This window comes from Pseudochaenichthys georgianus, chromosome 21 (assembly GCF_902827115.2).
Source record: "Pseudochaenichthys georgianus chromosome 21, fPseGeo1.2, whole genome shotgun sequence".
In the NCBI taxonomy this organism is placed as follows: domain Eukaryota; kingdom Metazoa; phylum Chordata; class Actinopteri; order Perciformes; family Channichthyidae; genus Pseudochaenichthys; species Pseudochaenichthys georgianus.
The window spans coordinates 24,158,704-24,186,068 of record NC_047523.1 but is presented as its reverse complement, the minus strand read 5'-3'; the positions used below and the strand labels follow the sequence as shown (position 1 = coordinate 24,186,068).

General features: G+C 40.1%; 4 protein-coding genes across 5 annotated transcripts in view; 1 reads left to right on the top strand and 3 right to left on the bottom strand.

Moving 5' to 3' along the window:
• The first annotated feature begins 160 nt into the window (after positions 1-160).
• Positions 161-6,149, top strand: LOC117466673 (polypeptide N-acetylgalactosaminyltransferase 5). Its single transcript, XM_034110062.2, is given in 11 exon segments — positions 161-325; positions 328-988; positions 1,075-1,241; positions 1,946-2,065; positions 2,958-3,093; positions 3,190-3,309; positions 3,403-3,520; positions 3,987-4,316; positions 4,594-4,674; positions 5,276-5,428; positions 5,619-6,149. Coding segments are annotated over 11 exon segments (2,091 nt in total). The 5' UTR covers positions 161-258; the 3' UTR covers positions 5,757-6,149.
• Positions 6,150-6,493: 344 nt separating this feature from the next.
• On the bottom strand, positions 6,494-8,208 carry LOC117466674 (ermin-like). Its single transcript, XM_034110063.2, has 2 exons — positions 7,429-8,208; positions 6,494-7,328 (listed from the first exon to the last, which is right to left on the bottom strand). Exons 1-2 carry the CDS (start codon positions 7,955-7,957, stop codon positions 6,940-6,942), a joined length of 918 nt encoding a protein of 305 aa, XP_033965954.1. The 5' UTR covers positions 7,958-8,208; the 3' UTR covers positions 6,494-6,939.
• Positions 8,209-9,343: 1,135 nt separating this feature from the next.
• On the bottom strand, positions 9,344-13,885 carry cytip (cytohesin 1 interacting protein). The gene is made up of 8 exons (XM_034109986.2): positions 13,318-13,885; positions 12,960-13,009; positions 12,766-12,820; positions 11,415-11,517; positions 11,161-11,254; positions 10,969-11,035; positions 10,675-10,741; positions 9,344-10,532 (listed from the first exon to the last, which is right to left on the bottom strand). Exons 1-8 carry the CDS (start codon positions 13,474-13,476, stop codon positions 10,063-10,065), a joined length of 1,065 nt encoding a protein of 354 aa, XP_033965877.1. The 5' UTR covers positions 13,477-13,885; the 3' UTR covers positions 9,344-10,062.
• Positions 13,886-15,596: 1,711 nt separating this feature from the next.
• LOC117466904 (activin receptor type-1C) overlaps positions 15,597-27,365 on the bottom strand; it is a 30,319-nt gene continuing 18,550 nt past the window's right edge. The window contains exons 2-9 of one of the 2 annotated variants that reach the window (XM_034110408.2): positions 26,458-26,688; positions 22,669-22,899; positions 21,159-21,389; positions 20,894-21,061; positions 20,132-20,288; positions 19,685-19,809; positions 19,401-19,531; positions 15,597-18,813 (exon numbers count right to left, since the gene is read on the bottom strand). In XM_034110408.2, the coding sequence (XP_033966299.1) occupies positions 18,688-18,813; positions 19,401-19,531; positions 19,685-19,809; positions 20,132-20,288; positions 20,894-21,061; positions 21,159-21,389; positions 22,669-22,899; positions 26,458-26,688 (1,400 nt within the window). In that variant the 3' untranslated portion in view covers positions 15,597-18,687. Of the gene's footprint in view, positions 18,814-19,400; positions 19,810-20,131; positions 20,289-20,893; positions 21,062-21,158; positions 21,390-22,668; positions 22,900-26,457; positions 26,689-27,365 lie in introns of both variants that reach the window. The other variant, XM_071207056.1, reaches the window with a different exon arrangement.

Genomic DNA, 27,365 nt, shown 5'->3' with positions numbered 1-27,365 from the left:
AGCGAGTGATCAGAGAAAGGGAAGATTTTAAACAGTCCCGGGTGACACAGGTGGTCAGAAGGGGTTTTAAAAACCCAGTTCAGAGGGTGGACTTTGCTGTTACACATGCTGTTAAAGGACCACTCAATCCAAGCCTCAAACTAGCCAAAGTGTACAGACAGGGAGGCAAGAAACAAGATCCCATTTTGGAGGACAAAAAAAATATAAACTCTCTACCTCACCAAGTAAATTATATGGCCAACATTGACCAGCAAAAAGATGTTGCTTCTGAACATAAAGAAGGAGGGGCTGTACAAAATGTCACACCGAAGCTGGGAGTTCCTGCAAATAAAAGAGCCGTAAACTTGGATTTGAATGTCAAGAAAGTAGAGAAAAGTAGAGAAACAGTTGTCTCTGCTAAAGTGACATTACCTTTAGTAGTGCCTAAAATAACCCAAGCTCCTCCAGGTGTTCAGGAAGCAAAACATGGACCACTACCAACCTCAAAGAAGGGACCCATTAAAGCAGAGGGTGTTGTACAAAAAGCTTTGGACAAAATTCAAACAAAGACAGACGAAGTAGTCAAGGAGAAATCTGAGACTAAGACTGGAGCGAAAGTGAGTGAGCTTAAGAACAAAGAGGCCCACCCTGTTGAAACAACATCTAAACCAGTCAACAAGGAGGTCAAAGGAAAGGAGGAGAAACGGGTCAGGACGATCGCCAAGGCTGACCTGAAGGCAGCGAAACCTACAATCAAGCTCCAAGCAGGAGAGGGCTCCAAGGATAACTCCAGTGCTGTCAGAAAACCAGGTGTCCACAAAATGCTCTCTCTGGACATGACTAACGCTCCCAGAGATGTTAACGCAATGGGCCAGTTTGGTCTGGCAGCACTGGCCTCCAGTAACGAAGATATAGAGGTAAAGAAGAGATGGAACGAAGGGCATTTTAATGTCTTCCTGAGCGACAAGATCCCAGTGGACCGAGCCATCCCCGACACCAGGCCTGATATGTGAGTCTACTTCTGCACCGCTTCAATGTCCTCTGACCCCCAAGCTGTTGTTTTTGATTAATTATTTATTCGTGCTGTGTTTCCAGGTGTGCACAGAATCTGGTCCATGATGACTTGCCTTCCACCAGTGTGATTTTCTGTTTTGTGGATGAAGTGTGGTCCACACTCCTCCGCTCTGTTCACAGTGTGTTAAACAGATCTCCACCACACCTCCTCAAAGAGATCATTCTGGTGGATGACTTCAGCACCAAAGGTAATAATGTACTTACTGTTTCAGGGGTAGGGCATGTTGCGTTTGGTGGGTCTCCACTAAAAAAAACTAATGCAAAAATTGGCATTCGTAGGAGAAAACTGCTAATGACAAGCTGAGCACTATGCTTTTATTATTAGAGGACACAATTGTTTGTTTAAAACCCAAAATGTGTAGGGAGTATAATATTAATAGTAATTTGAATTGGTCAAATCATTTAACCTAATTATTCAGACTGTATTGAACATTCTTGCAGCTGCCCCTCCAAAAGTGTTCATGAAAAGGTTGCTGTGAACATCATCTTTGTAATTATAATTATTTTTGAATTGAATTATTTAAAAAATTTGAATAAATACAAACATCTCTTAGTTTGAGAATGCACACAGGATGCAAGTCCACCAACATGTAAACACACATCACAACTCTGGTGTTCTGGAGAATAGTTTTTGATTTGTTTTTGGGTTATCTTATTACACAACACATATTTGAGCATTATCCATGAGATGTGTTTATTAAAGATAAAATAGTCAATTAAAATGGCAATGTGAAGTATATCAGAGTAAAAGTATCCACAGCTATTTCGAGAGAATCAACAACTACGCTGTTCTAACAAGAAATGTAATTTGTTTTAATGCTAGGTCATTTTTCAAGCTATATGAAAATGTTCCTGCTGTCAGTGTTCATGTTTTTTTATTTTCTTCCGGCAGACTATCTGAGGGAGCAGCTAGACAAGTACATGGCTCAGTTTCCCAAAGTGCGAATTCTTCGTCTGAAGGAGCGTCAGGGTCTGATCAGGGCCAGGATCGCAGGAGCTGATATAGCCAAAGGTAACCAAAGCTTAGAACAGTGTCATACACTTATTCAATGTGGTATATATATATATGTGCATGTAGCAGGGGATTTGTCCCACATAAGAGAAGGATCAACACAGTAACAGAACTCACATGAATATGTCGAATCACTTGGTCAGACTTGTAAGTGTTAAACAGAACAACCAGTGTGTCCCTATCTCGGCTGTGTATTTGCAGCTATAGAACTAAGCTAATCAGATAAGAAGAAGCTTGTTATCAAAGGGCAAGTTTTAAAGTCTGAAATTGTAATTATGTTTTTAACATGAAATATTATTATTATAACTACTTTCTGGGATTATGATAGTCATATGGGCTTTGAATAATGTAACTTTAAATCCGCAACATGAACATCCATTTGGTGTAAAGTTAAAAAGTAGCAAAACAACTCACATTAACAGTGTAATCTTCACTTTCTAACACCACTGATTGGGCGTTCATCTATGGGGTCTTGTGTGTTTCTGAAATGTCAGGTTGACATTGGCAAAATTCATTTTAAATAGAGACAATGATTCAGACAGTCTGTGGTCCAGTCTTTGGAACTTGTAAACCCAAACGGCTTGCAAGTATGTGCACTTGCTCTGTGCTGTGTGTGGAAGATCATTCATGGGTAGTCTTGCAACAAATACAGAACTAAAACATTGAAGCAATACCATGAGTCATACTGAATTGCACTCCACATCATGTTCTTAAGTAGAAACACACACTTTTTCCACATGCTATGTTATGCACGTTACTTACATACTTGAGCAAGCAACTGCCTCTCAATGAACCTTTTGATAGGAGTCGTAACGGTTTCATTGTCGCACATGTGGTTTGGTTATTTGTTTTAACTACACCAGGATGTTTGCTTTCTAACCCCTTGCTATAGGCGAGGTCCTTACCTTCCTCGACTCCCACATTGAGTGTAACGTGGGCTGGCTGGAGCCGCTGCTGGAGAGAATCTACCTGGATCGTAAGAAGGTGCCCTGTCCGGTTATTGAAGTTGTCAGTGATAAGGACATGAGGTGACTCAACACTGCCATATCTCTCAAGCCATTAACATGATGTGATATTTGTTTTAAAGAGAATGTTATTTTGACATTGGAGCTTCTGTTCCTCAGTTATATGCTGGTTGACAACTTCCAAAGAGGTGTTTTCAAATGGCCTTTGGTGTTCGGCTGGAGCGCATTACCAGAGGAGTACATTAAGAAGAATAACATGAGCATCTCCGATCCCATCAGGTACCTAAAACAGTCAATTTGAATATTCACATTCTATTATTAGTTCAACTAACCTTTAATTTAATTTAATTTAATTTAATTTTTATCCTACAGATGTCCCGTTATGGCTGGAGGCCTTTTCTCCATAGACAAGAAATACTTCTATGAGCTTGGCACCTATGATCCCGGCCTGGATGTGTGGGGTGGGGAAAACATGGAGATTTCATTCAAGGTATTTTTTTTTATTTGATTTGATTTATTTCGAATGTGTAAAACAATAATACAAAAATGTAACATGAGAATTATTATACAATACAAAATTAATCAGTATCAAATTGATATACAAAAATATTACTGATTCTAAATTATGTATAAACCAATAATCTACTTAATTACACATCCGAAAAGTTGTGGGAAAAGTTTACACTTATTTAATCCCACCCCTTCTCCCAAAAACTAAATTACTAACATATACTGTATATATTATTATTTTTTTCTTCTTTTTTTTTCTTAAAGAAATACATTTGTTATTGAAAAACAAAACAAAAACATAAAACAATAAATAAACAAACAAATAAGCTATATTTAGCTTTATTTATTAGCCAAGGTATGTCATTCTTTTAATTTCATACACAAATATTGGCCACAGGTGTTTGGAAGCTTCACTCACATGCTGCCTTATCCTACCATTTGAACAGATCTGGATGTGTGGAGGGGAAATCGAGATCATCCCCTGCTCTCGAGTGGGACACATCTTCCGAGGACAAAATCCGTACAAGTTCCCGAAAGACCGGCAGAAGACGGTGGAGCGTAACCTGGCCAGGGTGGCAGAGGTCTGGCTGGATGAGTACAAGGACCTCTTCTACGGCCACGGCTACCACCACCTGCTGGATAAAAAGAGCACCAACATCGGCGATCTCACAGAGCAGATCGAGCTGAGGAAGAAGCTCCAGTGCAAGAGCTTCAAGTGGTACCTGGACAATGTGTTTCCAGATATGAACGCACCTTTAGCCAAAGCTGAGGGCCTGGTATGTAGAGGAATACACTTTGTTCACATTAACATTTCTATAAAAGCAAAGCTTGTTATACTTTCCCTCCCTTAAGCTATTGTTGGCTCTGGACCCAAACAGAGGCTATGATTGTTCTCTTCGGAACAAACAATAGCTTTCTGTCAGGATTCATCGAAAGAAACGAGAACAAGGCTCATTGTCATACCCAATACAAATGAGTGAAGAAATGTTTGCAGTGCTGGTGTTTCACTTCTGTGTTGTTTTATTTTTATTTTAATCTAATTTCTCCGTGTAGGTCTTTAATCAGGGCTTGAGAAAATGCCTCAATATGCAGCAAGGCTCTCTGTCCTTTGATAAATGTGATCTCAGCAAGCAGGTGGGTGTGCTTTTTTTATTCTTTATTTTTATTTTGATGTAACCTTTATTTTACCAGGAATACTCCCCTTGAGATCCAGACTTTCTCAAGCATCAGACTTGAAACAAATGGTACACTACCTCCAACTATGAACTAGAAGTGTGCATTCACTTGTCAAATAGAGCTTAAATGCTTAAAAAAAGATTTAGTTTAAGATAGTTCTGTAGCTCACATGCAAGTGCAACAAATGTTAAGAGCACAGAAGACATTGCAGGTTTTAATGTTTATTTTACTAATGTTTTAACTGCAAAAAAAAGCAAAAGTGATATAGTGTTTCAGAGGAAAGTATGTGGTGATTGTGCAATCATGGCCTCTTGCCTGTGGTAATTATGGGGGGCGTAGAACAAAAATATCCAGGAATAAACCTGGATCAGGACAATCAGAGTCCAAGGCAGGACCCAAGCCACGATAAACAAGGGAGGAGTCCCAGCCAGACCAGGCCTCTATACGTGGTCTTTTTGGGTTCACAGCAGAACACTGAGCTGCCCTTCAAAAATCTTCAATTTTTCATGGAGCCTAATTACATCCTTGTCACTCCTCTCTCTTTCTCTCTGGTATTTAGAGTCAACACTTTAATTACACCTGGACGAGGCACATACGGCAGCAAGATCTATGTCTCGCTCCCCAAGGCAAGGGCAGCAGCTTCGCTTTACAATTATGTGACAACGACAAGCCTGAGCATCGCTGGTTTCACAAATCATCCAACTCCGCTCTGGTAGGTCGACTCTGGGTATGCCTTTGTGTTGTCTACTACTTCTTTCTCTTTCTTTACTTTATTTCAAACAACATGACTGGCTTGCTTTATGAAGTTGGTTTCAGTTTGGTATAAGGGAAAGGGAATCAAAGATTGTTTAGAGGCTAAAGCTTCGCTCATTAATCATGTTTCCTGTTTTGTCTTTGTCAAGGCGGAGCACCTCATAGCAGAGTTTGTATCCAAACACATGTGCCTGGAGGCGGGGCCTCGGGGTGACACTCTTCACCTAAATCCGTGTGAAACCGGAAATGCCTTCCAGAAGTGGCAGTTCACACACTACAACGCTTAGTGATGAGACTGAACTGTGTCACACATGCACTATAGAGACCTTCAGTGGCCTACACTACACTACAGTCTGCAGCTCAGACTCAACACACCACTGTCCAGAGGAGGGAAGTGCTTTGGTGGCAGGAACATGTGGGGCAGAGCAGAGTTTGGGGATGTGCAATGTTTCTAATTTACTTTCATCAAATCATCATGGACTGGCGTAGAGTTTTAAACTTGTGTGCCAGAGGAAAGGCAGCATCTCCTCTCTGTTTTGAAACAATTTGAACCGGGGATTGTCAAAGGGATTCTGGTGAATGTCTGTGAACACTTTATATTAAGCACAACATATCTCACTACCAAAGATAAACAGTGCCTATCAGATGTCAGATATAAAAAGTGATTTTCATTCTCTTCATTTTGTGCTGGGACTAATTGCATGTAATATAGAATGTATTGAACATATCACATGTTTTCAGCGAAACATCATATTTTCTTCATGTCATGTACTTTTGTGTTTGACGAGGCACTTGGGGGGAAACGGCTACTTCTATGGTTTTTAATGCTGCATTCTTTTAGTGTGGTTCTTTTTTCTAAAAACGGTCCATTTGTATGAATGTCTTCTTGTTACTAGAGGGAAGTGTTGGTTTAAAACACACAACAAACCTGTGATGTTATATCATGATTTTGCGGCCTCTTATCAAAACCCTTAAACCAGATAATGATGGAAATGCATAAAAATAAAAGAGATTTTTTTTCGATTTAATAAGCTATATATTTTTATTTGTTTTGAATACAGTTGCCATTACTGAGACATGAACTATGCATGATGTTTTGGTTAATCTCTTGTAAATTCTTACCCTAGACGTTAAGTTTTAATACCAAAGATCGTATAGTTATTATAGTGAGTAGGATTATAAAGCCCTGAGCGTCTTATTTAGTGTAATCCACTGCCCAAATACCTGCCTTACATAACAAGATGTTTTCCACATAAAACCATCAAATGAAAAGCAGAACATACAAGATGTCTTTTAAGCATTGCTCTCAAATCAGATAATGCACAGCTGATATAAATAATGCTCTTCATTTGGAAATCTTGTGTGACCCTACATCAGAAATGTTAATGCTTTGTACAATTAGATGTTTCAAACAAATACATATGTAAACTGTGTACCACATGGTAAAGATGCTCAATCAGTTGGATCTTCTTACAAATTCATCATCATATACTCAAACTCCTCTATCTTCTGGCGGGTGTTTCCTCTGCGGATCTTGCGGTAGGACACGGTGCCGTATTTGGGGGAAGTGAGGTGGCTGAAGGATTTCTGGTCGCCGTCGCTGCTGCACGATTTCTTCGGCAGAGGCAGAGTGGAGTAGCCTGGACTGAGCTTTTGATGAAACCCCCCAGGGATGAGGAAGTTGCGCTCCTCCTCTGGCTCCACCTGAAGCGGCCTGTCACCTGATACCTGGAGATCAGCATTAGACATCTGCTGTGGGACGTCTGCCTCCCCATTCCGCCTGCCATAGCCCCGCTTATTAGTGACAGCAGAGGGCTCAGGGTTTGGTGTTACTCCTTCTTTCTCAACTGGTAGATTCACTGAAAAATAAAAGAGGGGAAAACTGTTTTGCATCTGTAAACAAAAACCGTCCTCTAAAGCAATCTATGTTACTGCACAATATAAATAAGTTACTCTTACCTTTTTCAGCTGATGTGTTTTGAGCTGTTTGCATCTCTGCAATAGTGCACTTAGAAGATTCTCCACAGGCGCTTTCTGACTTCTCTGAGGTTAGATCAGACTCTGTTTGTGGATCTGACTGATCCATAGGTTGAGTTGTTACTGTTTGGCCTTCTTGGCGTAACTCTTGTTCATCCAAGATGACGTGCTGATTCAATTCCTCCTTCAACTCTGAACTTTCTTTGTCAGTAATGTATTCTTCCCCTGGCTCTTCCTCAACATCTGCCACACTGTTGACAAGAGGCTTGCACACGTTGGCACCAAAAGCACAAGTTGTAATATCCTGATGAACTTGGTCCTCGTCACTGTAGAACACAGAGTCATCTCCCTCCTCCATTAACCACACGTCTTTTTCCTCGGGTTCCTCCAGGGTCTGCAGGGCTTCACGAGTGATCCCACCGATGATCTCTAGTACCTGGGATGCAAGTGTGTCTTCATCTACTGCCAGCCTGGGGGGCTTTGGAGGAATTGTGCTTGTCTCCATATCCATCCTTCTGTTCTACTTTTGCCTATTGAAGATGATAAAGCTTCAAAGCTCTTAGTTGTTCCTTTGAAGACTATTTGCTGAGGCAATTTTAAGCAACCACCAGACTTCTCATCGTAACACCGTTTGCTCCAGCAATCAAAGTATTTTACCAAAATACCTCCTTTCCTACATTCTCAGAGTGAAAACAGAATCCATGCTACGTCTCAGTCTCAGTGCAAGGTCCAGTGTGTGTGTGCTCTCTAGTGCTAGTACCATGTAATTCTGTGTGGGTGTTGCAACACTGAAGAACGAGGGTTTTGTTGGGGCCCCAACAAAGAATCCTTGTGTATTTGGCATCTGCATGAAGCGATTGTATTTATTCTTTGATAATCCCTGCTGGGGTGACCTCCTTCATTCTCTAACCTTTCAGTCTGGATTAACATTCTCCTATAGTTTTATTTTACAGTGGGGCTTCACCTGAACCAACTGTGGTTCTGCACACGTGCTGCAGATAAGCCTTGTTAATGCCATTCATTCATAATTTCCTTAGGCACCTAAAATGCTGAAATAACATTTTGAACACTTACATTTCGTGAAACAGGAAACATCAGCAGTACAAAGAGGTAACACTCTGTTATTTAACAAAAACATATATCAGAGGTTAAATAAAAGAGATGAAATAAAGAAAAGACGTTTGTTGATTTCCCTGCATTAATTACGTCACAATCCCCACAATTTATCCTGTGACATTTTTGAGGGGCCCAACCCTTATGTTGGAAACCACAGGACTCAATTACCTGTGTAAAGCTAGATCCACCTCAACAAGGAACAATAGTAAACGTTAAAAAAGAACTTCTCTTAAGTCGCTTGCTGGTAACATTTCTCTACTGTTACTTTTCGAATTATTATTTTTATTATATTTCTAAATGATTAGTCTCTCAGTTTAGATAATGCATAACGTTTTTGTGTTTGTGAATATAGTAATCAAGTGCAGGAAAACGGTTAAATTCCTCATAATGTGATGATGCCCCTCTGTACCTCTCTCTGTCTCCCTCTGTTTAGCTGGCAGGAAACCAAAGAAGTGACACTTATTACAGGAAATGTGTGAGGTGCTATTCTCAAGTGTTGTAACTGTTGTAACTTAAACTTTACAGGCAATCGACAGTCCCCATAATAATACTTGTTTTATGTATATGAATAATCGATCTGCACTACCTGCATCATCAACAGAAATCTTTAATGTAACTCACTCTGTATGTGTTAAATACACTTCCTGTGGCAAGGGTAACTTCAGACAGAGTGTGCTTTATCTGATCACTGACGGCAAACACTACAGTGTTTAACTTCACACGTTTATTTTCAATTGCAAACAGACTTCATTGACTTGATACCAAAAAAGAAAGCACAACATTCTGTAAAAACGTACTTTATTGCTATTGAAAGTGAAACATACATATTTAAGCATATTCAGAAACAAGAAACAGTATTTCTGAACACCGAAAGTTAAAAAGAAATGTTGTGAACGAGCAGTTGTACCTCTTGTACCCACATCCTGTTATGAGCTGAGCAGACATCTATATGGAGTAGAGCTCTGGTTTTGGTTTTCAGCACCTGAATGTGACCGAAGTGCTGTTTACATGTGTATCGGACCTGACATATACATGGTTCTCATGGGTTTTAGGTCACAGTAAACTCATGTTAAAGTACAAGGTGCGACATGAGTTCAGCTACTGCAGTTCAGACTTCTGATTAATGCAGCTTTTATTCAAGCCAGTAGGATACACATCTCATCTATTTACATTACAATCTTGTATTCGTACATTCACACAAAGGAAGAACATTTTCATAATGCTTTTGTGCAACCACAAGTCTAAGCCAAGCAGTGAGCCAGGCTCACCTTTAAGGCTCAGGACCCTCTTGGATAAACTTTGACATTGATAAATGCCAAGTGCCAAAATGTCAGTTATCTCTGAGTTCCCATGAAGGCAAAGACAGGTTTCTTTTAAGGGTTAACCAAACCTTGTGTGTGTGGAAACACTTCATTACAGTGTCTGTTTCTTCCTGCAAAAAGAGCATGAGAAACCTTGTTAACCCTTCGTATCAAATAAACACAAGGAGCATGTGAGTCACTAAGAGTTTGTTCCAATCTCCTCCTCTTCCACTGATCGCTGGAGTCCAGGAATTAACTTCAGGATGTGTTTATGAACACTGGTTCTCCTGCTTTTACGCGGCAGGGTACCAAACAAGGAGGAGATCCTTGTTTCCTCCCAGGAAGGAGAGATGGAGCTGCTGCTGCTGCTGCCGGCCAAGCTGGAGCTGCTGGAGCGTCCCAGGGATTGGTGATGATGGTTGGAGCTTGTTGAAAACCTGCGGGAGCCGTTCTGTGCGGGGAAGTCTCTGGAGAAGAAGCAGCTGTCGTCTGTGGTGCTGGCTGCACTGCAGGGGCTTGGAGAGCACAGATCCCCAAACACACTGGCCTGGTCACTGTCTTCTGTCATCACGCTTCGGTAGCTACTGTCACTTGAAAAACGCCGCCGTTGAGTGCTCAGACTCCCGGATGAGTCCATCGAGAGGTGGAGGCTGCCGTTGTTCAAGTTCCCTGAAAACAACGAGAAGAACAGGAAGTTTGTCAGTGTTCATTTTTCAGGGGAACTCCTTTATCTCAGTTATCTGGAGTTCACACTTAACAGAAAGATGTGAGACAGGAAGTGCTGCAGTGACGGCTGAACAAATCCTCTCACCTCGCATCAGACGTGTTTCCTGTAATGTAACGGCTTGTAGCTCCACCAATTTCTCACGTAGTGATTGCTGTATGACCAGAAAAAAGATTGTGGTTTTAATTCTGGTAAGAAACATTTTAGCCTATACATTCAAGGCTCAGTGTGAGTGCCCACAATTATTCTGGGTTTAGTTAACTTATGACATGTTTGAATAAGCTGTTTAGCTGGGATTGGGTGGTTTAGTTTAGTCATTGAAATACAACCACAAAGCTGCAGTATGTTAACAATACACATGGGCGGGTCACAGATACACACCTTCAGCAGGTTCACCCTCTTCTCCAGCTCTATCTGCTTCACTACATTTCCACACACTGTCTCCATCCTGGAATCACATAAAAACACATGGTCACACACAATAGAAAAGCCTCTGATATTTGTATTTCTGCACATTGGATTCATCCTCTGTTGTGCTTTGATGCACAGCCAATGTTTTCTTTTATCACTTACTTTAGACTGTTGGTTGATTCTTTGATCAGATCAAGTATGTGTTGATGAGATGATCCTTCAATGCTGACCCCATTGATGGTGACGATAATATCTCCTACAATGAACATGCAGAAAAAAGGAACTAATCATTTACAAGAAGAGGACATGGCTTTGCTTAGCATCTGTGCATCAGTGTGTGGTAGGCGTTGACATACTAACTCTGTGTATGCATGGGAAGCTTGTGAAGGCATGTTTAGAGGATGTGGGTGTTCTACCTGCGGTCAGGCCAGCACTCTCAGCAGCGCTGTCCTCCTGCACTTTGAGCACAAACGTGCACATCTCCACTGCAGAGCTGTCCTTCAGCTGCAGGCCATAGGTCTGCAACAAGGGGAAATTAGTCACAAAAATGCTTTTCCAATAAACTACGGAGCCCCTAAAGGGACATGAAAAAAAAAAAAAAAAAAAAACAGAGGGAGAAAAAAAAAAGTCAGGATAACGGGTTAGTATCTCGTGCGCACGAGAAACGAATCCGTTATCCTGACTTTATTTTTTTTTGAGAAAGTTACCGATGCACCAAGGAGGAAGTGGAACACGAGACAACCATGTCATTGCAGACTGTTATGTTTACGTGGGGAAATGACAGTGCATACATTATTTGAGATATATATCGTACTTAGACTTCACTTTAAGGACATTTCGGCCAGGGGTGTGTGGTCACTCCAGGAGGCAGCGGGACGTGACTCAGAGAAGAGCAGCACCAGCGCTCAAAGAGCTTTTACGCACCGCCTACACTGTGTTTACCTTCATTGAACAGCTATGGGCGGACTGGGACTAAAAATCAGCCCGGTACTCGCACCCAGCCCAGCCCACGTAAACTGTCAACGGGCGGCCCACTTCGGTACCGGCGTGTATATGTGTGTGTGTGTGTGTGTGTGTGTGTGTGTGTGTGTGTGTGTGTGTGTGTGTGTGTGTGTGTGTGTGTGTGTGTGTGTGTGTGTGTGTGTGTGTGTGTGTGTGTGTGTGTGTGTGTGTGTGTGTGTGTGTGTGTGTGTGTGTGTGTGTGTGTGTGTGTGTGTGTGTGTGTGTGTGTGTGTGTGTGTGTGTGTGTGTGTGTGTGTGTGTGTGTGTGATAGCTGCGGGGCAGCAGGTACTATGAGAGTCACGGACATAATTCATAGATCAATAAAGCAGACTGGTTTACAGACTCTCCTGTTTGTTGCCAATCCGGTGCTTAAACCAATAGCTCTACACCCCTGGCCGAAATGTCCATACAATTAAGTCTGACTTCAAAATATATCTCAAATAATGTATGCACTGTCATTCCCCACGTAAACATAAAAGTCTGCAATGAAATGGTTGTCTCGTGTTCCACTTCCTCCTTGGTGCATCGGTAACTTTCTCAAAAAACAATAAAGTCAGGATAACGGATGCGTTTCTCGTGCGCATGAGAAACGAATCCGTTATCCTGACTTTATTTTTTTTTGTCTCTCTCTTTTTTTTTTTTTTTTCCATGTCCCTTTAGGGGCTCCGTAATATATCCGTAATATCAAAGAATCGAGCAGGTTTTAAAAAGCATGAGAGCATAACATTGTGTATTTAATCTTAAGGAGTATAAAATCTGATTACCTGAATTTCAAAACCAAATGTTTCATTGTCTTGTTTTTCAAGTTCGATCGTGGTCCTGTGCAAACAACAAAATGCAAATGAATATTTTAGGAACAACTCGTCATGTTTTGAATTTTCCATCAATGATTTGTTGTGAGGTTAAAAGTGAAACCCCCCCTTTACGATCTATTACACCTCAGATTTTATATATTTACCTTTGTGGGTCAGAGTAATCAACCAAGGAGTTGGAGTGGGTTAGTTTTGTCTGCAAAAGGAGAAATGCAGAGTTCCTCTTTAAAACATTATAATAGATTAAAGTGTAAACTAAAGAGGTTGCTCAGTATAAGAAAATGTTGATCCTGCATTTCTAAATAACTCAAAAGATTACAATTGTTAAAAGGGTTTCTGCCAGTTGCAGAGAGATGCTATACTTTTGTTACACAGTTAAATCAGTGAACTGCTTTTCATTATGAACAATACTGCATAAGAGAAATGTCAGGTCTAATAAATGTAGTGTTTTATGTTTGATTTGCATTGCAGAAGTGTGTGTTTACATCGGCTTTATTGTCTCACCTTGCTGACTCTGGACAGGGAGCCTGTGTTGTTCCGTTGTCGATCATTGTTTTCCCTCAGGGAGCGTCCGGACCACAGGGAGCATTTCTTCCTAGTATTATCCAGAATGTAATTCTCTCTCTGTCGTTGAAGTCCATTGAAATTCATGGTGGACTGCATGGTAGAGTAGCCCTCAAAGCACCATCATGTCCTGCAGCAGCAGCAGCTCTTCAGTGATCGTGTGGCCCTGCCCCGCTGAGCAGCGACAGGCACAATGTGTCAGAGCGGAAATCCACGTCATGTGAGGGTTGTGGTGGACCTGCATCTGCAGATCACAATCTCACATACCTTACTTCCTTTTCACCTCTTTCAACTTCTTTCTTGAGAAGGCATGGTCCGCTGTTTTGAAAAGCAAAGGAAGTTTTTTTTATATATATAAATCCCCTTCGAATAGTCCCTTTCCTTTTTAGCAGTCTAAGCAATTTGATTTATGGTCTGTCAGAAATCAGCAATGCATGAGAAACTGCCACATCACGCTAGCAGCAGCACCTGCTTCCAGCCTCTCTCACTCTCAATTCCTCAATGGGCTTAGCTTCAGCCTGAGTCCTGTGTTCTGCCAAGCAGGGAGACTTGTCTTATGAGGACAGACAAAAGGCTGATTTAGCTCGGGGCCACTGTCACGCTCCCCAAACAGAAAGCATGGGTCATTGGTCCGAAGGCATCAGACACGGTTGGTTCAAAAGGGAAATCACACACACAGGCCGCAGCAAGGGAGACAATGGCTAATGGGGTAAAGAAAACTGAACCAAAGTGCACAAACCTTCTCGTACTATCACACCCATGCCTACAAAAAGCACACTGTTTAATCTGCAGGAAGAGAAGATCATCTTTCACTATGCACAAAAGCCACATGTCTCTAGGGACCAGTACTGTATGTATGAACCCAGTTTAAATACTCCCTTGCAGCAGATGGCCCCACAGCCTTTCCCTCTGCCCCGCTGCCCCTCAGCAGACTGTCTGGAACACAGATACCACATTTCACCAGGACATTGCACATTTCCCGTCCACCATAAGTACAGATACGTTTTGTTGATAGCATGAACTCTCCTGCTGCTTGATGTGAGGACAACAGAAAACACTGGATTCATTATCATCGATGAGTCTTTTCTTCTTAAAACAACACACACATCCTATTCATATTGGCATATAAATGCATTCAAAAGCAGTCAGTGTTAATTAAAACAAGTGGTTCCAATGCAGTTAACTTGCAGTAGGCCTATGTTTACTACCTATTTGTTATAAACATTGTTTTATAATGTGGAAAAAATGAGAATACATTTTTTTAGGTTCAAAATAGTTAAAGGTCCCATGTTATGGCCATTTCTACTGATCATAATTCCATTGTTGAGGTCTACTAGAATAGATGTATATTGTCCAATGTTCCAAACTCACATTGGTTTCTCATACAGCATCTCTGTATAGTATGTGTATTCACTCTCTGTCCTAAACCGCTTGTTGGAGCTCCTGCCCCCCCCCCCCCCCCCCTCCCTATGGCATTGGGTATGGGCACGTCACTGTTCCCAGGAAGAAAAAGAGAAATCTCCAACGAGGCGTTCTGGGGCAGCATAGACAGGTATTTTATGTGTTAGAGTTTTACTCGCTACAGGGTGTACTTTGAGGGTTTGTGACTCTGCAGACCGTTTACATGCATACAAAGCTACATAACACACAAGGGGACGGGTAATAACTGGAAAAGCATGACACGGGACCTTTAGAATTATAACCTCAAAGAAACCTTTAAACTTTCAATATAATTTGGTAACATTTTCTATAATGACATCCTTTTCACAGATAAAGCTCCTGTGGGTAACACTGTGTGACCTTTCTACTTTGAGGTAACAGTCAAATCTGTTAAAGCAACTGTGCTCGGTGTTGACTCATCTGCAAAGTGCTGATGGTCTCATTGTTACACTTTCTTTTCCTACTCTATAACGGACACATTATGAACAGTTTACAAAGCAAAGCAGTAGAACAGAGAGCGAGGATGAGTCATGTCTTTGAGGTAAAAGTATGATGGGGAAGATAAAAGGACCTGTTTCAGATAAGGTGCTCTGGGAAATTCTTTCCTACGTGCAGTAATGTGCAAAGATCTGCACAATCTATGCTTCAAAAAACTAGTGCAATGTGGAGACATTTTATACTGAAATATATATATTCATACTCAATCAAATATTTATATTATGAAAAAAAGTAATGGAAAGAGTTCATTCCATGAAAAACTGTTTATTATACACCAATATAAAATCACTTCTATACAGAATAAATAGTGCAAGAAGAAAAATAAATGCAAAGGCTTCAAACAAGCCATGACATAAAATGGGTTCACTTTAATCAAAAATATTGGTCTAAATTGGTTTGAAAATCTCAAAGCAGGAATTTTTTTTCTGAAAGCAGCATTACATGTGAAAACATTAAGCAATTGCATACACAATATATAAAAGACACTAGTCAGTAATTGCACATGGTGGTCACGCCTCTTTGAATGATAGATAAGCATTTTATATATGATACGATACGATAATAATAATGGTCAGATCAAGTCTGAAATTTCACTTGCATCACAGCAGCTCCATGTGTAACATCAACATAGACACATATCAAGACACAATACATGAAGAATTAAACAACAAACAATTAACATAACAGCACAGATATCTCTTGTGTGACCTGATTAATTATCTGAGAAGCAAATACACAAAATAAAAGCTTGGCTCAGCATAGATCGAACATCAAATACAAAATGTTCATATTTACAAATGACACAGGCGAAGCCGGACGCTATTGTACTGCATTTTCAATATTATACTGTAAACTGCAACACACAAAATAGAATGATCCCATGATTCAACAAATCATTTCAGAGAAAGCAGAAAATATATACTTTTTTCAAAGCAGCGAACAGGCTACATAGCCTATTTTCAGGCAACACAGCTGATGCTATGAACCAGTAATGGTTAAACCTTTATAACAGGAGGACATACATACAGTATGTGTCAACACTGAGCAGCGACATGGAAGCATTTAGCTTGCCTTAGCCACTAAAAACATGAACATTAATTGAGGATGAATAGATGGGAAACATGAGCAGGCACAGCACCGGTTAAATCAACAATAAATGATTGATCAGAGTTGCATCTTTAAACACAGAATCACTTGAACTTGAAGAATATGAAACAAATACACACACTTTGACATATGTGGGCAACAGGCACACATGGTATGCAGATTCACCAATGTGCACCTTCCCTAATCCTGTTATGATAAGGCCTCTTCAGACCAAAGCCTTGCTGTGCACCCATCACTCAGACTGTGCTCTTCTCCTGTTATTTTCCTCATGTTATGATTTTTAAAATGTGTTTTAACTTGATATCTGATCTTATATTGCTCATATTGCTTATATCCTAATTTCTGTTTTACATAAACAGTATCAGGCTTGTAGGGTGAATTGTTTTCTTACATAACTACCTAGCTGTCAAGCCAATGTTAACAATACTCAAGTCCTGAATTCTGCAGTAGGGAAGCTAAGAGTTTATCATTTCAATAACATTCTTCCAGTGTAAATTAATATATTTAAGAAATATAAAGCAAATAACTTTTAACCATGATGCGAATTATTTAGTTTATTAACTCTTTACAGCAAAATGTGCAAAATATATGAAGCCGGAGCTTATGCACTTCCCTTTAGGGCAGGGGTGTCAAACTCAAGGTCCGGCCGGGGCCAAATCCGGACCGTGACTGGTGACCGTTCAACAAGAGCTTGCAAAGAATATAATATGTTTATTATACGGTTACATGCCGATTTACAGAAGACCATAAACTACATGTCCCACAATGCATCTCAAATTTGACTTATTTCTCAGAATTTGACTTTTCTTTCTTCAAAATAAGCCTTTTTCTAACGTGACTTTTTCTCAGAATTTGTCTTTTTTCATGTTACTTTTTTTCAAAATGTTACTTTTTTTTCCTTTTTTTCACTTCTTTCTTTTTAAAATGTGACTTTTTTCCAGAATGTGGCTTTTCTTTTCAAATCATTTTGTGACATTCTCACTGAAGAGATTTGCAATTATTTGCCCTAGACTTTTGCTCTCAGACGTAGTTAATTATAAAGTTATTACCCTATCCGATAGTAATTGCAGAGGCAATAATGTAATATAATACATTATTTAATATATATAACATATATATAAATGTATATTTATATAGTCTTAAAGTTACAACCGGCCCTTTGAGTGCAACCATAATGCTAATGTGGCCCGAGATGAAATTGAGTTTGACACCTCTGCTTTAGGGTGTTAAATCATATATATATATATATATATATATAAAATCTAATCTAAGAGAGACAGCTTTATCACTTAAAGTTAAGTGAAAACAATAATTCAGTGCAAATATTTACAAGGTGGCGCCAGAGTAACAGTCAAGCTTTTAACTAACAAACCAAATTTAAGGGGTTACTCTGATTATATTAGGATAAACCAAGTCTTAGTTTGTCAGGCTTTACTTTTGTTTTTGTTTTGATCAGCCCCAGTTATACTATAAGTTGGGGGATCACCAAATGTATTAGGGTTCATCCTCTGGGGACCAGGAATGTCTTTACTTAACTTCATCCATTCAAAAGTATTTGGACTAACGTATAAACTCTCATTGCCATCCAATGTGGATAAAAATCAATAGTTGGATTGTAACATTTCACAAATAAAAACACTTGGATATACTCACATTTAATATATTAAGCTAACAGATATCTTCCAGTTGGATATACACAGCTGTATTCCTGTACAGTAACATTTCCACTAAACACAATCAATACAGTGAAAATTAGTACTGCAATCACTTTTTAAAGCACTTCAAACACTTTAAAATTCAGATTATCAGGCAAAGTCTGTTAATAAGCTTCCAGTATCATGTGTGATTGTCAGAAGGCACATAAGCTACTCAGCAATACTGCATTTGTTACAAGATATGGCACAAAAATACTACAATGTGCAACTTTAAGCTTTGGGCACTTACATGTCTGAGGTAGCAAAATAATCTGTTTATTCATTATATATATTCTTATTTCTTATGGCTCTTTCTAGCGACATTTCAGCTGTTTGGTTAATTTTTTTGAGTGATTGTCTATGTGCAAAGCAGCCATGGACACCCCTACAATACTTTGGCACCAAAAACAGACCTGAAGTTGCTCTCTGAGGGTGAACAATGTGGTCGTCTCCTGAAGAGGGCAGCCTCAGGCCGTTAGTGAGAGAACAGCCTCTCCCAGTTACTGTGACTCTGTCCTTCGTGTCGCACCAGTGCCAGCAACTGTGGTGATCTGCAGGGCAACAAATCTACTTAATCTTTGACGTCCTTGCTGAAGGACAGCTGAGAAACAGTTTTCTTGACCCGCAGAGCGGTGAGTCGAGCAGCAGGGTTGGCGTACCAGCACTCTCTCATCAGTTTTCCCATCACACGCAGAGCCTGGTGGGTAACAAGCAGACAGATGAAAAGCGAAAACGTCAGAGCTGTAGTGTCAGCTTCTTACTTTGTGTAACATAAATACCAAAGCTTTGGTAATTATAAAAAATGTGTTACATTTAGTTTTCACCACTGTCAAAACAAACGTTTCTTTTGGTATTCAGTTCACTGTTTTTTTATCAATTCGGGACATACTACGCTGATAAATACAGTGTTCATCATTTTAAAGTGCCTAAGTGAAACAAATGTAGTATTTATTGTCTTTCAAAGCTTTTATCAAACTGAACTGATGACAGTGCCTCCAGTGAGGGGAGCTCCAACTCTTCCTTTACTCACTTAGCAAAAATGAACATTGAAGTGAAGTTTCAGAATGAAAAATGTGCTCATTAATGCAATGAACATGTCTACTGTAAAACAAAAGTGCCTGTGTTGCGATGAACAAGATTTTTCTTCCATAGCATATGGCATGTTGTGGTTTTGTTTCTGGCTTTTACACATTTATACATACACTCATGATAAGTGAGCATCATCATAAAGTTGGTGAAAAATACATAACATGAGGATACATCAGTTATATTTTCCTGTCTCACCTCGCAGCTCTGCCACTGGTTAGGAACGTTGGGTCTGAGTTTCTGATCACACACCACCTTCCTCATGTCCTCGATGGCTGGATCAGAAGGCACCAGGTCATAATAAGGCAGCTGGAAATCTTCATGCAGTCCTGTGAAAAAAAAAAAGGACATTTGATTTATCATGCCGGTCCTTATCTGCCTTGTGAAGACAGGACTGATGTACATCGTACTAAAAAACATGAGGATATAACCACCCTTAAATAGCATGCGATGGGCAAATAAACATGGTCCATTTAAAGTACCTCTAACAGAGCATCTCCGAGCCAGTTCCCAGAACACCAGGCCCAGAGAGTAGATATCCGCCCTCTTGAATGACTCAAAGCTGTTCATATGGAATGACTCATCCAAGATTTCTGGGGCCATGTACCTGCAGAGGACAACATGATTAAGACCTGCTTACTTCCTAAACCGACTGGAGTTGTTTGTTGTTTCACCATGTTCTCTCAATTCAAAATCGTATAAGGGCACTTGGACATCTGTTTAACGTTTAAATATATATATATAAACAATACATGAGAACTGTATAGGAATGGCTATAATCAGGCCATACTGAGACAAGGATATTAAACACTCTTTCAATACCAAACTAATTAAACTTCTAGCACATCAAATCAATAGGTTTGAGGTAAATTCAGTTTCTTTTCCTGTTTCTATTTGCTGTTAACTGTGTGTTGGAAAGTAAATAAGACCTCTTGGTTCCCACTCTGTGGTTGGACGGTATGTCGATGGAGTTGGTGCTTGAGTCGTGTTTCACAGCCAAACCCAAGTCTGCGATGACTGCAGTGCCGTTATTCTTTACAAGGACATTTTTCGACTTCAGGTCTCTGTGGGAAATCGCAGGTTTCCCTATAACCAAGAAGGCCACAAATAAAGTATTTTGCTTCATACTCATACTCAACATGTTGCATACAGTAATGCTATTAGGATAAATGAAGTGAAAAAGAACAATTGAACAAGTGTTTTGTAGTACTCTTACATACAGTATAATGAAATCTAGTCAATTCATCACAGCCATGAATGACATTTATGTGAAAAAACCACACAGTTGAATTGCAATCGGTTTACTGAGCAAAAGGAAAGGAAAGTAATCACTATGATGTTATCTAATGTATCTAGCCAAGTACCAAAAATTAGCAGGGTTATTTGTTAGATGTTCTGTATCTGCTCAGAGAGATTATTTTCTCGACTAAGACATAATGTTTGATTCTGTGAAAGAAATGTTTTGACATTGTAGAACTAAACGAAACAGAGTTTAAAGTAATCTTTAGCTGCAAGCCTAAATTACAGCCTCATTTATACATTGTAAACAGCCTTGAGGTTTCACAGGCTGACTGTCACTGCTGGAATCTGGGGTGAGACAATTCTTTACTATAGTCGGTTTATTGCACACATAAATGCTATAACAGTTTTTATCATTCATAAACACATTCATTCAATTTTTACAGCCTTACCTTGTGTTCCGATGATTTCCATGTGGAGATGTGCCAGCCCACTGGCTATGGACAGAGCAAGGACGATCATGCCTTCCAAAGAGACCGTGTACCTGTTCAGGTAGTCATACAGGGAGCCATGCTCATGGTACTCTGACACCAACCAGAGCTGAGTCCACGAGCCGTTATCTGCAGCACATAGCAGATAATACAGTCACACAGGTTTATCTCGTCATAAATGTAATCTGAACTTCATTGAAATTGGTAATTGTCCGTCATTTCTTACCTTTGTTGTCCGCAGCAATGAAGCCTAAGATGTTCTCATGCCTGAGCATGATGGTCTGATAAATCTCTGCTTCACGAAACCAGGACCTCTCGTCTCTAGAGGAGAAAATCTTCACCGCCACATCCTCTCCTCGCCACTTTCCCCGCCACACCTCCCCAAATCGACCCTTCCCAATGGTCTCCTGCAGGACAATGGTCCGAGCTATAGTCCGCTGGACCAGCAGGGGCAGGCCTAAGAAACACCAGCAACACAATTCACTGATATTAACACACAATATGATACAATATGATACAATATGATGTAATACGATACGATATGATACGATAATACTTTAATGGTCAGATCAAGTCTGAAATTTGACTTGCATCACTATGTAACATCAACATAGACAAATAGCAAGACACAATACATGAAAAACAAACATTTAACATAACAGCACAATCACTTAGAGAAAACATGCTCAAAGACCCTTTAGCATGCATTTGATCTGGGATTTAGCTCTGTCAATGACACACAATTGTATATTTCCATTTCACAGCATGCCAGATATATTAAAACACAAGTTACCAATATGGAGGTCATTTTAGACTGTGATATAAATGTTTTAAGCAATTTTAACAAGGTTGCAAAAACGTTGCCAGGATCACACCATTTTTAACTCGGAATGCTTTTACGAGCTTTTATTACTAATCGCTTGGACTACTGCAATTCTCTTTTTACTTGTGTCCCTAAAACATCTTGAAAGAAATTGCAATCCATTCAGAATGCTGCAGGACCACATTTCCCCAGTGCTGGCATCACTGCACTGGTTACCGGTGTCTTTCAGAATTGATTTGACTTCTTTCAGATGTCCTTTTAAGGCTTTACAAGGCTTTACATAACCTGGCCCCTACATACATCAGTGACTGCGGAGGCTGCTTTCTGTTTTTATGGACGCATACTGTGGAACTGCCTCCCATTGGATCTTAGAACAGCAAACTAAATTAAAGACCTATCTGTATAATTTGGCTTTTCATTTGGGGTAATTTTTGTGGTATTATAATCTTTATTTATATAGCACCTTTCATGCAAGATGCTGTCCTAAGTGCTTTACAGATACAAATAATCCAATGGAGAGTGCTGTTCTAAGATCCAATGGGAGGCTCTTCCCCAGTTTGGGGCCGTAAAAACAGAAAGCAGCCTCTGCAGATGTCTTGTGTAATACTTTCAGTATGAGAGGATCTGAGTGTCCTTGTTGCAATGAAAGCCAGTCTGTGATGTATGTAGGGGCCATGTTATGTAACGCCTTGTAAATCATTGAAAGCACTTTAAAATCATTCTGAAAGACACCGGTAACCAGTGCAGTGATGACAGCGCGGGGAAATGTGATATATTTTTGTGTTTGTTAAAATCCTGTAACTATACGAATACAATTATGTAACTATTCAACTGTATTTGCTTTATAGTTATTCACGTCTGTCAAGATTACCCAGTATGGGTCATTATATCAGATAAGCGCCATCTCTCTTACCTGATCCAGAGCCCGATGTGCTCATGTCGTAGATGAGGTCTTTGAGACATTTGTCTGATGACACCAACATCTGGTCATCCAGAGGTTCCTCCAGGTCTTGCTTGTGGGCCCAGCAGTGGCCCTGGACCACCACCACACCCAGCAGGACCCCCACACACATCAGGCAGGAGGGCACCAGGATCACCGCAGCCAGCTGCAGCCAGCTCCAGCCCGGCTCCTCCAAAGGCCTCTCTACACACACACACACACACACACACACACACACACACACACACACACACACACACACACACACACACACACACACACACACACACACACACACACACACACACACACACACACACACACACACACACACACACACACACACACACACACACACACACACACACACACACACACACACACACACACACACACACACACACACACACACACACACACACACACACACACACACACACACACACACACACACACACACACACACACACACACACACACACATTTGCCTATCTCTAAAGGCAAATAATCAGTTGAATGTGAGTGAACTTGCACCCTCTGGTGGTGAATAATATTTTGTTTGTGTTGGGTACAACAGAGAGAGTGAATTAATCTTCTTAATCTTAGTGGACAATCATTTATCAGTGGTGCAAAACTACTGCCAAAATTGACTGTATTACAAAGAAAAGCTCTTCTGACCTTAACACAAGCACAGCAAAATAAAGCTGTCCAACATCGTATCATTTAGACTCGAGGATGGAAATTGTACATTTGGCAGATGCAAAGTTTAGTCTGCCAAAGCATCAGAAAAATTCATTATTGCACATAAATGTCATTACTTAAATGTAATGAAGAGATAAGTGACTGATCAACAACCGCACTGTGAATAAGTAGTGGGTTTGGAAAAATAATGTAACCTGGTGTTTTTTTTTTATCTCTGACCTTCATTCTGTGTGTGGGTGGACAGGTGAGACATGGACACAAACAAAATAGCAGAGGTGGTGAGCACTACAATAATATGAGATTCAAAGAGTGAACACTGTGAGAGCATAGCATAACCAAACTTTGAAATTGCCAACTTTGATTGCTATAGCTTTCATATTAACCTCAGGAATAATTTCAGGAACGTATAACACTTCCAACAAACAGTTTCAACATCATTAATGCAGCCCTAATGTATGTTTCTTCAGCCCTTTTTATCTTCTCCTATCCCTAAGGAATAAAATGTCCTCACCATGAGGGACTCAAACATGCAACATCTGCAGATGTGCAAAGCAACACGTCCTGAACTAAACCACAGTTTCATAAGACCTCTTTAGCCTTTTACCTAAATACAGATCCTGTCCTTGTGTCCAACTCGAGCCCATCATGACTTGACATTACACATGACCTTAAAAACAAGACTCTACTCTCCTCTGGCCCAGTTGCAAAATACTGTATCTTCTATAAACTGCTACTGCATAATTGACTCTTAATGTGACAAGAAAGGCATCTCAGCAGTCATTTCTTCTTTAAAACAGTTGCTTTAACGCACCATTTACACAAACGTGAGATTGAGGAATAACAATTAATACAATTAAGGCGAAATTAGAGCTATGAAAAACACAAACTACATAACTTAATCTTTAACTGCAAGTGCAGAAGTCGCAGACACAAACAGATATCACCTCTTTGTGTTTATAAAATAAATAGCACACTGGATGAAATCATAGTCTGATATTTAGCAAAGGAACAGATTGATTCTCATTCACAGTCCACACCATCGCAGCTGGAGTCTGCAGTACGTTGCACTTCAAACCTCCTGTATCACCTCTACATTTGATTTATGCAGCCATCTGACTCTAATTAATTAAGGTGAATTAAAATAAGTGGGGGATGAAACTCTTCTTTTCTTTCCATTTTGTGTTTGTTATTCATTTTGTGTCTGTTGTTTCAAATAAAGCCCTCTCACTAGACCACATTGTTAACCTTTTGTACGATTACTGTGGGTGCCCAACCTGAATAGATTTTTCAACACATCTTTGTTTCTTTGTATACCTTTACAAAGAAAGACTGCTGATTAGAGCTGGAACAGCAGGACGATTAATTGACTATAGTTGATCAGATAAATAATTGGTCATGCTTAATAATGTATCGCGCAATATCCATAACATTTCCTGTTTAGTGTTGTCACGGTCTGTCTGTGTTGTGTTTTGTCTGTCTCTGGTTTCCTGTTTTATTTTGAAAAGTGTCTGTCTCTGTGTTTGCCCTCCTGTGTCTAATTTCCTGATTGTGTTCACCTGGTGCCCCTGTGTTTTCTCCTCCCTCATCACCTGTGTCTTGTTTGTGTGATTAGTCTTGTGTACATTTAAGTTCTGGTTTTTCTGTCTGTCATTGTTGGATTGTTGTTTGTCTCGACTGTGTTCACTGGGAAGAGTTCTGTTGTTGTATTTAGTTTAAATCTGCGTTTGGGTCCTTCCTGCTTCACTCTACCCTGACAACTGTCATCCTGTATCATGTTACAGAAATGAATATCTATGCCCTTGAGATTGTTAGTTAAAGAAAACACAACATTGGAAGACTTCACTTTCACTATTTTATGATAATGTCTATAATTGTTCAAGTAACTTGCTTGTAACTTAAAAAAACAATCAATCTTTTACATCAAACTTTTCAGATTTGATTAGGTATCTTAGCTGATCCTTCAATCCCTTTCCAACTACTGCAGTGACATCTTTATCTCAAATGTGTGTGTTGTTAAGCTAGTGGGCCTATACACAGCATTTAAATTGCCATGGGCTCGAACCGGATAAACACATGTATGTATTGCAGCAGTGTAGCACAAAAAACCCACAATGTTCCCAATGTTAAGTGTAACTCCAAACTCACAGTGCACTCTGCTAAATTGTCTACTCACAGGTGTAAATACTCCCCCTCTGCTTTGAAGGACAACTTCTGGACAGATGGCCCATGAGGCAGCACGACCACATGTGCTGACGCAGCATTTATTTATAAATCAGTGATGGGAGGGGGAGAATTCCTAACCACTGTCCCTTTAACCCCGCAGGATTTTGTTATGTCACAGGATCTAGTCGGATCAGCATCCACATTGTCTAGCCAGGGCTGGAATAACTGGGAAATCCAACACAGATTGGGAAGGGGGGGGGGGGGGGGGGAGTTGTGCTGCTGTTGTCGAAAAAACAATCGAGAAATATGACGTCGTCCGAGTCACTGTCTGAGGGAATTATTTATCTATTATTTCTGTCTCTTTTTTTCTTTCCAACTTCAGGTAAAATCTTTATGGTTTTAAAGGTCCCCTATTATACTGTTTTTCATCAATATATTTTAGGTCTCAGATATATACAAAACATGTCTCTGAAGTGCTTGGCTCCAAATACCAAACAGATCACCCATTGTAGCATCCCATAAACCCCCCTTTCAAAAGTGCTGATTCTGGGTCTGTTACTGTAGATGAAAATAAGGAGCCACTCCCAATGCCCCTCTGTGAGATATTAGGTTAAAAAAACACAATGGTGCTCTAACAAATCGTTATGACATCATAAAGTGGCCAAAATCTGATCAGCTCATTTTCAGACAGGTTTTTATATAAATGGATCAGGACAAAAAGTGAGCGAATCTTTTTTTCTGAAACTTTCAGAATCTCTTTAAACAGAGGGGATACATGTTTATGTAACAAAAACATGAACAATTGGATTTTGCACAATAGGTGACCTTTAAAATAGGCTTCATCCATTAAAGACAACCAAAGATTGCATCATTTCAGAACCATCATGGTGGCCGTACCTGGCTGCAGGTGCAGAGTCTCATTGTTGCAGAAGTCAGTGAAGCAGCAGTTCCTTTTGGAGACATTTCGAGAGCTGTAGCAGAAGACCTGACCCTTCATCTCCGAGGGAGACAGGCACGACTTCAACGTCTCCTCCTTCCCCTCGATCAGCATCACAGAGTTCCAGCAGGCGCCGCCTGCGGCCGTCTCACAGGTGTGGTTGGTGCAAAGCTGGCACACACACCTCAGACCTGGTTGGATAACACTTTTCACCATTAATTAATCGAATTGTAAGGGGGCAGAGCACACCAGACTAGCAGCTCAATTCACATACTGCCAATGCTAGTGGTACTAGCTCATTAGAAGCATGATGGTCATGTTATGTAAGAAGGTTCCTCCTCTTAAATGGCTGGAGGTGCAGTGACCAGCGTAATGCATCTTAGTTTAACACCCAACTAATCTTGTGTTCTTATAGAGTTACTGTTATACTTTGTTTTATATGACGTTAAGTGATTGTTACGAAAATGTGCACTGCCTGCTCACTGGAAAACCTGGAAATAAACAGTAGGATTATAATATATTATTACATTAATTATTTTAGCTGCACTACATTAAAGAGTTCAAAAACAAAATGTCTCCACAGTGTTGACTTGTGGAGACATAACTTCAAATGGGTTTTTATAACCCATTTGAAGTTATATATTCTAAAAAGGAGCTGACACATGGTGTCTCTTCACTTGTACACTTAAGGGGTCAGAGTTCATATGGTGAGGGATTCCATGAGCGGTATGTGCCGGCCTGTGCCTTTACCTTGGACTTCTAATAGAACTGCTCGGGTCTTGATAGATTGAGTGGGGAAGTTCATGAGATCTTTCTAGAGGGTTATCAAGAATAACTTTTATCCAATGACCTTTTCCCTCTCTGTCTG

Coding starts and splice junctions, on each gene's coding strand:
- LOC117466674 (XM_034110063.2), bottom strand. CDS start 7,957: ATGGATATGGAGACAAGCACAATTCCTCCAAAGCCCCCCAGGCTGGCA. Junction 7,329..7,428: donor AAACACATCAGCTGAAAAAG/GTAAGAGTAACT, acceptor TTTATTTTTCAG/TGAATCTACCAGTTGAGAAA.
- cytip (XM_034109986.2), bottom strand. CDS start 13,476: ATGCAGTCCACCATGAATTTCAATGGACTTCAACGACAGAGAGAGAAT. Junction 13,010..13,317: donor CCCTGTCCAGAGTCAGCAAG/GTGAGACAATAA, acceptor CTCCTTTTGCAG/ACAAAACTAACCCACTCCAA. Junction 12,821..12,959: donor GATTACTCTGACCCACAAAG/GTAAATATATAA, acceptor TTGTTTGCACAG/GACCACGATCGAACTTGAAA.